The 13325-nt window shown below is 44.4% G+C and overlaps 1 protein-coding gene across 1 annotated transcript in view; it reads left to right on the forward strand.

Moving 5' to 3' along the window:
• The first annotated feature begins 746 nt into the window (after positions 1 to 746).
• Positions 747 to 13325, forward strand: part of LOC121586677 (collagen alpha-2(IX) chain) — a 19902-nt gene continuing 7323 nt past the window's right edge. The window contains exons 1-18 of the mRNA XM_041903593.2: positions 747 to 1094; positions 2906 to 2980; positions 4567 to 4602; positions 4794 to 4856; positions 5678 to 5731; positions 5832 to 5867; positions 6640 to 6663; positions 7030 to 7083; positions 7214 to 7267; positions 8145 to 8195; positions 9798 to 9854; positions 10667 to 10720; positions 11696 to 11749; positions 11941 to 11994; positions 12646 to 12699; positions 12795 to 12848; positions 12975 to 13028; positions 13290 to 13325. The exon at positions 13290 to 13325 is cut by the window's right edge and continues 18 nt beyond it. Coding sequence (XP_041759527.2) covers positions 1023 to 1094; positions 2906 to 2980; positions 4567 to 4602; positions 4794 to 4856; positions 5678 to 5731; positions 5832 to 5867; positions 6640 to 6663; positions 7030 to 7083; positions 7214 to 7267; positions 8145 to 8195; positions 9798 to 9854; positions 10667 to 10720; positions 11696 to 11749; positions 11941 to 11994; positions 12646 to 12699; positions 12795 to 12848; positions 12975 to 13028; positions 13290 to 13325 — 936 coding nt within the window. The 5' untranslated portion in view covers positions 747 to 1022. The remainder of the gene's footprint in view (positions 1095 to 2905; positions 2981 to 4566; positions 4603 to 4793; positions 4857 to 5677; positions 5732 to 5831; positions 5868 to 6639; positions 6664 to 7029; positions 7084 to 7213; positions 7268 to 8144; positions 8196 to 9797; positions 9855 to 10666; positions 10721 to 11695; positions 11750 to 11940; positions 11995 to 12645; positions 12700 to 12794; positions 12849 to 12974; positions 13029 to 13289) is intronic.

Below are 13325 nucleotides of genomic sequence, written 5' to 3' on the forward strand. Positions count from 1 at the left end.
TTTCAAGGTAGATTCATGGACCATCTATATCCGGATTGCATCCGGTTTATACGGACCAACATCACATACGCACTAGCAGTCAGTGTGCACAGGGAGCAGCACGAGCAGCGACGGCGTAAACACGTCTTCCAAAAACATGGCAGACATTGGATGAAAAAAAATCAGTCTCAGCGACAATTATTTGAATAATGCAATGGATGTTTTGTGCACAAAGGTGATGACTAAAGTGTCTTATTACGACTTTCAAATCTGACTTCTCGATGTGGCCATCTATGGAAATGGTCTTTCTCGGCTGGGCGTCAGTTAAACTGCAGTACCGGAACCCTTGGAAAAAACCCTTGCCGAACACCAAAACGAACAAAAACGTCGCAAAATGTCATCATAATATATTCAGGAACTGTTCCAAACTGTTTCGGATGGGAAGCCTTTACACCTATTCAATCTTGTCAGACCCACACAACTAACTAGGGGGTAGGGGGCGAGTGACTGTAGGATTGGGGAATTCCACTCAAGTTTCAATCACTTACGAACTCTCCTTCCTCAGGGTGGAGCTAGGTAGCAGCTGTGTCCAATCAGCATGTGGGAATCTGGCTGTGGTTGTGCATATTCATGAGCAGCAGTTTTGTTTGTTCAATGAGTTTGTGGGAACCTATCTATAGGGAAACATTATTCATGAGGCAGCAGTGTGTGCAAGTGTTTCTCAGTGTGTGTGTGTGTGTTTGTGTCTCCGTGTGTGTGGGTGTGTGTGTGTTTGTGTGTGAGGGGCTTTCAGGAGCTCCTGTGTTCACTGGGGCAGGCTGTAGGGCTGGGTTACACCTCTCTCTTATTCCATCTGTCCCTCCATCCAACCATTCCTCTACACCACTTTTACTGGGTGGAATTTTCGGGGCTGCGCACATAGCCCCCATCCCCCTTTGGATTCCCTACCGTTTCTGTCCCGGCCTGAAGGAGAGGACAGGGGAGAGCGGGAGAAAGCAAGAGAAGAGAGGATTTAGTGCTGAGGAGAGAGAGAGAGAGAGATCATGGCTGGACTCTCGGCTGTGTTGAAGAGCTGGGTCATCCTGCAGACTCTGTGCCTGGCTCTGGCCCAAGTGGTGAGTGGAGTGGACAGGGGAGGTTAGGGGTGTACCCAGGCTGGGGTGCTTCTGGCTGGGGTACGGTGGGAGAGAAGTCCCCAGGAGAGAGGGACTGGTGATGAAGGTAGACAGAGACTACTGGGGGGACCGCTGTGCTTGCTATGGTTTTGTTGTCACACTGGCTAGTGGTGGTTGTAAAATACATTTTGTTTCAGAAGAGTGAATGATTACAATCGTGTTTCAGGGCTTGGGTGTTTCATCATAGTCATAACATTGTTGTAATGATGAGTCTAGAGCTGGATGAAGATCAGTTGTGTAATGTTTGTGTTTATGTGTGTTGTGTGATGTGGCATTGTACATACATATATACTGTATCTTCCTGCCATGGACTACGTGCCTTGATTCTGTGGATGACATTTCTACTTGAATACAGATGAAGAATGGGAATGTCTCCTTTTTCAAATGGATGGTTATCCCTGAAGAGCAGTTGGAGTGGATACAAAACATGGAACGATTTCTCATTTTTGTCTAAAACGAGATTCAGGACAGAGTCATCGAGGGAGAGCAGCCCTTACACTGGAATTTGGCTGGAGACACACAAGCACGCCGACGTACACACACACACACTCACACACAGAGGCTGTGTACTCAAGACACCCATGTGCGTTTACTGCGAAGCCCCCTATTCAAACACACACACACACAGAGAATGACCGACCTGAAGATGCCCTCCACCAAATCACACCTACGTGCTATCCAACAGAAAGTTACCAGTGGATCTGTCTGAACAAACAGGACCATTGTACGGAATTCCCAACTTTTTTTCTGAATGATTGGCAGAATTCTGGAGACAGATTGAAATCGATTGAAGGAAGCTGCATTCCCAAAGGAAGGGGATGGGATGGGGGAGGGCCTTGGTAAACATCTTTCCTCCCCCTACCTACTACCTTAGATTATTTGGTGATAAATACTTTTGTTTTACACCCATTTTGGAAGCAATATACTTCTTACAGGATGTGAGAGTGTTTTAATTTCCATGTCCTATTTTTTCTCATGAGCTCTGGATAGTTTTATATATTTTTTACATCGTTCCAAATACACTCTTAGAAAAAAGGGTTCCAAAAGGGTTCTCCGGCTGTCCCCATGGAAGAACACTTTTTGACTCCAGGTAGAACCCTTTTTAGTTCCAGGTAGAACCCTTTTGGGTTCCATGTAGAACCCTCTGTGGAAAGGGTTCTACATGGAACCAAAAAGGAGTTCTACCTGGAACCAAATAGGGTTCTTCAAAGGGTTCACCTATGGGGACAGCCAAACAACCCTTTTAGGTTCTAGATAGCACTTTGTTTTCTAAGAATGTAGGCTACCAGTGGTAATGGATTTGTGTTGGCCTTACATGCTTTATGTGAAAATGTGATGGGTATGGGTGATTCATTCACTTCAAGTTTATGATGCTTTTGTCTTGTTTCTAGGATTGTATTCACATGAAATATAACATTTAATTGTAGTTATAATTCCCACTTGAACATGTGTGATTGCCTCCTGACATTGTTGTGCCTGATTTATCAATTAGGACTATCTGAACATTGGAGTGGTTCAAAAAGCACCTGCTTCTCCATTATCAAAAGGCCTACAATAAAATGGCACACAAAATCCCAAAACGTGTGAAATATTTTACTCCATTCCAGTTATTCCACATGTTCTTTATAGTATGAAAATAACATGTATCCAATTGGATGAATACCAAAAAGTGATACATTCTAAGCCCAGGTAATTATCTACAAAACCACTGCACACTTCTAAACGCTCCATTTTGTTTTAATTTTTTCCAGAGCGGTCCTCCAGGACCTCAGGGCAATCCCGGCCTGCCCGGCCCCTCTGGCACCCCTGGGTCCGACGGCATTGATGTGAGTATTACCTCCACTTCGCCAAGAGCCAACAGGTTGTCACAAAGACGGGCATTGTACCGAATGGAACGCTCTGAGGTAGTACTGCGGTGAGACCACCAGAGGGCGGGAGGAATGAATACACAGAAGCACAAAAGAGCTCTGTTTCCCGCAGCGAGAGAGGTCTTTGAGTTGGGGGCTTTCTCTCCATCCCGAGGGAAATATATCGCGGTAATGTGGTACCTTTGAGGTATTCTCAGTCTAAACAAAGCCATGTTCTGAAATCATGTTGAGAATACAGAATTACACCATGAAAGGACAAGAGAATAAACTAATATGTGAGGCCTATATGATCCAAAAGGATTGTGATGTTACAAGTTAGGCATGCTTGTATCCAATGCAATTAGTTGGAGAGCCGTTTCATCCCCAAAGCCAGGTAGATCTACTGTTAAATATAATGGTTTGGGATTATGTCGATGCCCTCACTGAGTTGGATAGAGGGGCTCATTCTCTATCTAACTAATGGAAGGCTACAGACTGGCAGGTTGATGTTTAATGTGAACATGGATTACCTCTTGCGGGTTGGAACTTGGAATAGCATTTGGGGTCAGATATTTATCTGCTATGATATGTGATGGTTGGGCTATAATGAGAGTGCTGTGAAAAACAATTCTGGCCAACTATACATGCCAGCTGCATTTCATTCCAAAAAAGTTGTTCCCTCCCATCTGCCCTTGTTCACTCTCCTTTGCAGACCTGATTACACCAGGGTAGGTGTCAGCAATAGCTCCAACTAGTTTCCGTCATATTTACCTATCCAGTCCTATCATGATTGGAAAGTTCCCTAACTCCATATTGAGGGCGGAGTAAACATGAGCTGTCAATCATGGCTGGATCTTAAAAAAGCATTTGCCCCCTCATCTCCACCTGTGACAAAATGACGCTTGCAGATCTGTATGGAACTGGATAGGTGTATGCGCAATAGGTTGATGTCACTACCTAGGATGCATCTCAGTGGTCTAAAGTGGCTTCCTCTCCTTGTCTCCTCTCCTTACCTGATCTTTCTTATCCGTGATCTGAAAGCAATATGGAGGGTGGGTTACACATTATTTTAACAGTCTGTTATAAACCATTTATAAGGTGCTTACAAAAAGATTGCACACCATTTAGGGTTAGGTTAGGGTTATATAAAGGTTAGGGTTAGGGTTAAATAGCGCTCACTTTAGATAAGGGACTGCAAAAATACTTTACTTATGATTAGTAAATAGTTGATCAATGTGGGAGTAATGAGTAATACATGGTTTATTAAGGACCAGGAATTAGCTTTCACTTGTCCAGAACTTACAGTAAAAGTCTGTTCAGATTGAGGAAAGGAGATAAGGTAAGGAAGTCACTCACAATATTGAGATGCAGTCATAGTCTTCTGTTAGGTTCAGTGGAGGTTCCACCAATCTTTCCAGATCAACAAGGGGCTGTCATCAAGGACTTCTATGTCAAGGACTTCAACGTCTTCTACATTAACTGACATATCATCAATCTCGTAGTGAACATACAATACAAATTGTTAATATCATGTCTCTCTTTCTTGTTCGTCTCTCTCTTCACAGGGGGAGAAAGGACCTCCTGGTCCTCCTGGCCCACCAGTAAGTTACTGTATATGCGTATGTGTGTATGTGTGTGTGTATGCATGTTCAAGGGTGTTTATTTGTGTGCATGTTCAATAGTGTTTGTGTGAGTGGTTGCACTTTACACTGACAATATCTCTGATGTGTGTATGTGTGTGTGTGTGTGTGTGTGTGTGTGTACCTGACTATGGCTGTGTCTCTGTTCCTAGGGCTTGAAGGGAGAGCCAGGTGAACCTGGTCCAGATGGAGCTCCAGGAGACAACGGCATTGACGTAAGTCTCCTATCTATCAGTTGCTAAGTGTGTCTGTAAGAGAGTGACAACAAGAGAAAGACAATGTGAGGGAGAAAGAGAGTGTGAGAGAAAGAGAGACAGAGAGAGAAAGAGAGACTGAGAAAGACAGAGAGAAAGAGAGAGAAAGAGAGTGAGAAAGAGAGAAAAGAGAGAAAAAGTATGTGTGTTTGTGTAAAACTCCAGGAGAGAAAAGCATTGATGTAAATCCTGATGCATTGATGTACTGTAACCTAGCTAGATAGACTCAGCTATATGTTGTTATGAAGGTGACTGTTTTCAGGAAACTGATTCTCTCTAACTAAGGTAACGCAAACTCACTCTGCTGGTCTCACAGTCACATGCTGAGAGACATTCCACAGGGATTTACCCTGTAATCCGGCCCGGAATCCCAATCCTACTTGTCCTGCTGATTACCTGGAAGTGTCCAATCCAATCAGACCACTGATAGTCTCATTGTTATAATGGGAATTCAGGTCACACGTAGATGTAGCAATCCCCAGGCTCTGGCAAATTCTAAAGGTGCAATCTGTCACTTTCATTTCAAAGTGCTGCCCCTGCACTTGTTTGTAAACTGTGGAGTGAGTCCTGACAAAAGTAGCAGGCTGTCCAATAAAGGGTTAGCATTAGAGAGACAGAATTCACCTTACAGTGCTGTGTTATTAGAGCACAGAATGAACACAAGCCATTCTTATATTTACGACAACCTCATTATTGAAATCCAGAACTAAAGTAACACTCTATGGGTAATCCAAACCGATCTTACTGACTGAATGCATCACTCTATCTCTCTACATCTCCAGGGTTTGATTGGAGCAAAGGGAGATCGAGGTCCTGTCGGGAACCCTGGACCTAAGGTAAGGACCATGGTGGGAGCCTACATTGGATGCAAACTATGAGAGAATAAACCCTCATGTTGTTGTTGTTGTTGTTGTTGTTTATTGTTGTTTTCTACAGGGCCAGCCTGGACCTGGTGGTGAACCTGGACCCACTGTAAGTACTAACGGACTAAACAGAACCTGAACACTGTTCAATACAGACTACATATAGCCTGATCACTACAAATCCACTGCGACTAACCCACCGTCATCAGTAGGGCCCAGAGTTTTTCCCGACCACATGACCTAGCTAGGAGTACAGAGGTATGGGGGAGACCCTAGTCATAGGGGCTACATAACACTGTCATAACAGCTTTTAGCAGCTGACTGATTTACAGTGTTATAACTAGTCTCGTCCAACAGCCGTGTACAGTGGGTCCAAGACCTCTGATACAGGGTCAGATATTTGTTCATCCCGCTAATGTTTTGGAGTCAGGGTAATCTGATCCTAGATCTGTGGTTAAGGCAGGTTAAGGAAGACTACATGTAGCTACAGTAAAGCACACTAGGTGGTGCTGTGTAGCTATATTTGACAGACTACTAGACAGACTGTATTGACAAAGTGGAGTCAGTTAGTGATATGCATGGATGAAGCATTGAATGACATTAATTTAATTTGTTTAAATTTAATTCCATTACTTATTATGACACATTGAACACACATTGATTGTTTTCTCTCAGTCTAGGTTAGATTGATTAACACTGTCTCTCTAGTTTTCTGTCTCTGTAGACACAGCTGCTCTTAATTGAATTAAAATAAGATAATTGTTTAAACAAATCATACATGACTTATTATGCACATTTGTCTGTGATTATATGATTACACACAGACTTAACTAATCTCTCATTCCCCTTTCCATCTCTCTCTCATCCCTCTCTCTCTGTAGGGACCCGGACTGCCTGGGCTGGCTGTAAGTACCTATTTGTTCATTATATCCCTTATCATTCTTTATTTTTGTATATATTTTTTTGAATTAAAGACTTTCTTAGAAAAAAAGAACTAGTCAGACACTACATATTACATTCTGAACTGAATGACATTGGCAGTGTATCCTCTTCTGAATGACATTGGCAGTGTATCCTCTTCTGAATGACATTGGCAGTGTATCCTCTTCTGAATGACATTGGCAGTGTATCCTCTTCTGAATGACATTGGCAGTGTATCCTCTTCTGAATGACATTGGCAGTGTATCCTCTTCTGAATGACATTGGCAGTGTATTCTCTTCTGCCAGAAGAATGAAGATCTCCATATTTTTCTCTTCCTGTTTGTCTTTAGGGGGCCCCGGGCCCAATCGGCCTTCCTGGTAAAATTGGACAGACTGGATCCCAGGTAAGACCCTTACCATTGCTGTGGAAGAAGAAAAAACCCATTGCTGACTTATGTCAGATAGCACACGTTACAGAATCTGTTAGCTACTCTTCATCTTCACCATATCATTCCCATCACCCTCTTCTCTCAGGGCGTATTGGGAACACCTGGACCTCCAGGAATTCCAGGACCCCCAGGAAAACCAGTAAGTTTACACCTAGAACCAGCAAGAAACCAGTAAATAAACACCTAGTACTAGTAAAAACCAGTAAGTACACACCTACCACCAAACTGCCAAGCCAGCAAGTACACACCTAGTAATAGAAACCAGTAACTTAAAACGTGTAGGAAACCAGTAAGATGTGGTAAGAAACCAGTAACTTAACACAAAAGAACACAGTTTGTTACAAGCAAGAAACCATTGTTCCAGCAATAAGCCAGTAATCCCAGTCTAGATGACTAGTACATTCTCACCAGTAAGTGTACCAGTGTACTCCCCAGAGCAGCTCAATGAAGCATAACTGTACACAGCGCTGTGTGTGTATCTTATCTCCCCAGTCTATTCTACAAGGTATACAGTATCTTTGCCCATGAGTGATTTCAGGTGGGGAGCAGCCTCATAGAGAGTGATGCTCCCAGCCACGGGGAGTCTATTTGTATTGGTTTACTGGTGTTGTTGAATAAATAAAGTCCCATTAGATCTGGCTTCCCTGTCTCATCTCACTGCTCCCTGCATACCTCAGCTTAGGGAGGCCAGATCACTCAGAACAGCTGCCTCAGCACTGAATTAAACAATGATCTATCTCCTTAGTCTTCCCCTCTCTCTCTCTCTCTCTCTCTCTCTCTCTCTCTCTCTCTCTCTCTCTCTCTCTCTCTCTCTCTCTCTCTCTCTCTCTCTCTCTCTCTCTCTCTCTCTCTCTCTCTCTCTCTCTCTCTCTCTCTCTCTCTCTCTCTCTCTCTCTCTCGCTTTCTCCCCCCCTCTCTCTCTCTCTCTCTCTCGCTCTCTCTCACGTCATCTGTCTTCTTTGCATATTTCTATATTCAATCATATATTATTGTCTCCCCCCTCTCTCTTTCTCTAGGGACCTCCAGGGAAGTTCTTGGGAGGAGAGGAGGGCAGCGCAGACTTCCAGGTCAGATCCCTCCACACCTCCTCCTGTCCTCACCGTTTGTCTCTACCCCACTGTACCTGTTCTACCCCACTGTACCTGCTCTACCCCACTGCACCTGTTCTACCCCACTGTACCTGTTCTACCCCACTGCACCTGTTTTACCCCACTGCACCTGTTCTACCCCACTGCACCTGTTCTACCCCACTGTACCTGTTCTACCCCACTGCACCTGTTTTACCCCACTGCACCTGTTCTACCCCACTGTACCTGTTCTACCCCACTGTACCTGTTCTACCCCACTGCACCTGTTTTACCCCACTGCACCTGTTCTACCCCACTGTACCTGTTCTACCCCACTGCACCTGTTTTACCCCACTGCACCTGTTCTACCCCACTGTACCTGTTCTACCCCACTGTACCTGCTCTACCCCACTGTACCTGTTCTACCCCACTGTACCTGTTCTACCCCACTGCACCTGTTCTACCCCACTGCACCTGTTCTACCCCACAGCACCTGTTCTACCCCTCTGTACCTGTTCTACCCCACTGCAGCCTTCTGCCATTTGCCGTTCCCTTTGGATAGTTCCTTGCCCCATAGCTTAAAACCTTACATACAGTTGACCCTAAGAAAACCTTACATACAGTTGACCCTAAGAAAACCTTACAGAGCCTGTAGGATCCATCCTCAAACACAGAGTTCCTAGCAATCTGGTCATAGCTTGTGTTTCCCCCGATACAGTATATAGACACAGAGCTTTCTGACTTGGTGGCACTAAACCCTCCAGAAAAAGTCCTAAGCCAAGTCCTGCTGAGTGCCCAACATAGGGAAGCTGGTTAGGGGGGAGGGGATTGTGTGACAGTGTCAGCTCTAGTGACAGGAGGAACTGGAGCCCTCTAGAGTCCTCATCAATTCCTCTCTCTTTTTTTCTCTCATTAGAGAGAGGAGTCCTGTCACAGAAGATTCACACTCTGTCTCTCATCCCTCTCTCCAACCATCTCTCTTTCCCTCCCTCTCTCTCCTTTCATCTGACACCGAAAGAGGATTCACAGCACTCCCTCAATCCCCTCTCACTCCCTTCATCCATGTCCCTCATACTGTAGTGCTGCTTGGTTCACATTTGGCTGAGGAACAGATGAAATTATACTTCGAATGTTGACTTTGGTGTTCTCCTCACCCTTCCTCCTCGCTATACACTGGTGCTATCTAGAACCTTAAAAGGTTTTTCGGCTGTCCCCATTTGAAGAACCATTTTTGGTTGCAGGTAGAACCCTTTTGTTTCGAGATAGAACCCCTTTGGGTTCCATGTAGAACCCTTTCTACAGAGGGTTCTTCATGGAACCCAAAAAGGGTTCTCTTATGTGGACAGCCGAAGAACCCTTTTGGAACCCTTTTTTCTAAGAGTGTACCCTCTGTCCTCTTAACCACCTCTCTCTCTCTCTCTCTCTCTCTCTCTCTCTCTCTCTCTCTCTCTCTCTCTCTCTCTCTCTCTCTCTCTCTCTCTCTCTCTGTCTGTCTGTCTGTCTGTCTGTCTGTCTGTCTGTCTGTCTGTCTGTCTGTCTGTCTGTCTGTCTGTCTGTCTGTCTGTCTGTCTGTCTATTAATCTAATCTAATCTAATCTACAGTGTCCAATCAACTGCCCAGCAGGGCCTAAGGGTCCCCAGGGACTGCAGGGGGTCAAGGTAAGTGAGCCATCATCAGGAGAAAAACAATATATTTTCCCGTCAACAACCAAAATAAGGTTGTCAGTGCCGCTGTCATTTATTGGCTGAATAATTTGTTGATTCATTTAAACATATATTTGTATTTGTACTTATTAGGGATCCCCATTAGCTGCTGCCACAGTCCCCACTGTTCCATAAGGTGTATTTTTAATCTGTTTTTTAAATCTGATTCTACTGCTTGCATTAGTTACCTGATGTGGAATAGAGTTCCATGTAGTCGTGTCTCTATGTAGTACTGTGTGCCTCCCATAGTCTGTTCTGGACTTGGGGATTGTGACGAGACCTCTGGTGGCATGTCTTGTGGGGTATGCATGGACATCTATTACTGTGATAAGGATGTTATAAGAGGGTTGCCATCACTAGCCGGCTACCACCTGGTTACTCAACCCTGCACCTTAGAGGCTGCTGCCCTATATACATAGACATGGAATCACTGGCCACTTTAATAATGGAACACTGGTCACTTTAATGATGTTTACATACTGCTTTACTCATCTCATATGTATATACTATATTCTATTCTACTGTATTCTAGTCAATGCCACTCCGACATTGCCTGTCCTAATATTTATATATTTCTTAATTCCATTCTTTTACTTTTAGTTTTGTGTGTATTGTTGTGAATTGTTACATACTACTGCACTGTTGGAGCTAGGAACACAAGCATTTCGCTACACCCACAATAACATCTGCTAAAAATGTGTATGGGACAAATACAATTTGATTTGATTTGATTTATAACAGTAAACTAACTGAATATTCTCTTGTAGGGACACAAAGGTCGTGCAGGTGTGCTGGGAGAGCCTGGTAGCATTGGGAAACTGGTGAGTCCTAACAAGTCTGTCTGTCTGACAGTCTGTCTGTCTGTTTATTGACGTCCCAGTGTTTCTGTGTTTTGTTGGTCTCTGTCTAGTCATTGACACCTGCAAGTGCATCGACAACAAAGTTTAATAGGTCACAGATGCATGGTCTTGGATCTATCTGAATCATTTATATCTTACAATACTTTGAGGGTAAAAAAAAACTGTATTTTCACACAGTAACAAACACACACGCATGCACGCAAACACACACACACACCCCCACACACACACACACACACACACACACACACACACACACACACACACACACACACACACACACACACACACACACACACCAGTAGAAGAAGCAGGCTTAACGCTAATGAAGCCCCCTGAGGCACATGACTGGCACTAATCTGGGTGCGATTAGTCAGGCCTGGCCCGGGCAGCCAGGCAGCACGCAGCGAGCCCAGATGAAAGGGATGGTTGAGAGCCAGGTACATGTGGAGTGGATAAGAGAGTAGGAGTTAGAGTGGCCGACTCAGCCTGCTGCATTAAGCAGAGCTAATGAGCCCCCGGTGGGACCTGAGACACTCCTCCAGAGCAAGAGGGTTTAGCACCTGATCTGCACTCTGTCTGTCCGTTTGTCTCAGTCTGGCACTGCACTGCTGGTCACTGCTCAGTGACTGAGTCAGAGGCACTAACAGGAACACACACAAAGAACACTTCATTCTACTGGCCGGTTTCAGTTGGCTTCTCTTTACTGAGGAGTTATGTGGTGTCAGAGAATCAGCTGGCACCAATACATACATGCATGAAACACTTTGAGTTATGTTATTGTCACACTTTTAATTTCTATCTCTCTCCTTCTTTCTCTCTCTTTTTTCTCTCTCTCTCTCTCTCTCTCTCTCTCTCTCTCTCTCTCTCTCTCTCTCTCTCTCTCTCTCTCTCTCTCTCTCTCTCTCTCTCTCTCTCTCTCTGTCTCTCTCTCAGGGTACGAAGGGAGAGGTCGGCGTCTCTGGGGAGCAGGGAATCCCAGGACCCCCGGTAATGACCTTCATCTACCTATGACTGAATTTACATACACAATGTTATGAAAACATTACAGTCCAGCAATATGGTCAGAACCCAGACGTTGTTAGAACGCTGTGAGAATGAAATACAGATATGATGCCACTTTTACTTATGCAACATCGACATAATGTCCTTTATTTCAACCCTCTCTCTCTCCATGTCAGGGTCCTATGGGATTGAGGGGTTACCCAGGAATGATGGGCCCCAAGGGAGAGGCAGTAAGTTAAAACAAACCTCTCAACCTCCTTTACCACACTCCCTCCATCCACCACACTTTGCACTCCTCCACCTCTCCTCCTTCCCCTGTTTGTTTCTATCTGCAAAATAAATACTATCTGTCCCTTTCTATGGGGACATATGGAGAGAATCTGAACTCTCTCTCTGTCTCTCTGTCTCTCTCTCTCTCTCTCTTTCTCTGGGGGTTGTCTGGGGGGTTGTCTGGGGCCACTGTTCCTCCGTCTATAGTTAATGATCCAGGATAGCCATCCATCTTAGCCTTAGCATTAGCTGTGTTAGCCCAGCTAGGTGCCAAGCAGAATAGCTGACTGTTTGTGTATAGCTCATATTTGCCAAAAGTGCCAATCAATACCTGATAATCATCCTTGTATAACAGTGGTTAGCATGTTAGTGCTCATTAGCATGTCCATAGACACTGAAAGAGATAAATAAATATAAATCCATAGCCTACTTTCAGACATAGCCTACCAAAGCCTGTGGAAATATGTAGGCTGTATTTTAAGTTCAGAGTTTCTTTGTTGGGTCGAAACATACAAGTGACAAGCCATTTATTACTATGAATGACCATTCATCTACTTCCTGAAATGCTAATGAGCAGGAAGTGACTCATTCTCATATCCTGTATCTCACAGGGCCCTCGTGGTTACAAGGGCATCAATGGACCAGTTGGCCAACCTGGACCCCCAGTAAGTATCTAGGTCTTGGAAATGGGTATTTCCCATTGTGAGTTGATGGGTCTAATTGATCAATCTGATCAGAAGTGTTTGTCTCTCCTCTGTAGGGTGAGGAGGGACCCCAGGGACCACCTGGAGAGGCTGGGGAGAAAGGAGATTTGGTGAGGGTTTAACCTACAAGCTAGCCATCTTCTCATGAGTGTCTAACTTAATCACATGGATGAGGATGATGATAATGAACATGATGATGATGTTGATGAAGATTATGATAATTATATTTTCTACAGGGTGGCCGAGGTATCAAGGGCCCACAGGGAGCCGTTGGCAAGAAGGGAGAGAATGTGAGTGAACACAATGACTTCACACTTCTACTTAATATAATGGTCTGGTATCTGCTATTACTACGATGTAACACAGTTTACTGTTCATATTGTAGTCTGGTATCTGCTATTACTACGTTGTAATACAGTTTACTGTTCATATTGTAGTCTGGTATCTGCTATTACTATGATGTAACACAGTCTACTATGTAGTAGCTAGTAACTGTGTTGGAGATTTGGTTAGCCGTACAGTATCATGGTAACTTCTGTCTGGTGTTTCAGGGTCTGCCTGGTATTGACGGAAAGGACGGCACTCCT

This window comes from Coregonus clupeaformis, chromosome 17 (assembly GCF_020615455.1).
Source record: "Coregonus clupeaformis isolate EN_2021a chromosome 17, ASM2061545v1, whole genome shotgun sequence".
Classification (NCBI taxonomy): Eukaryota; Metazoa; Chordata; class Actinopteri; order Salmoniformes; family Salmonidae; genus Coregonus; species Coregonus clupeaformis.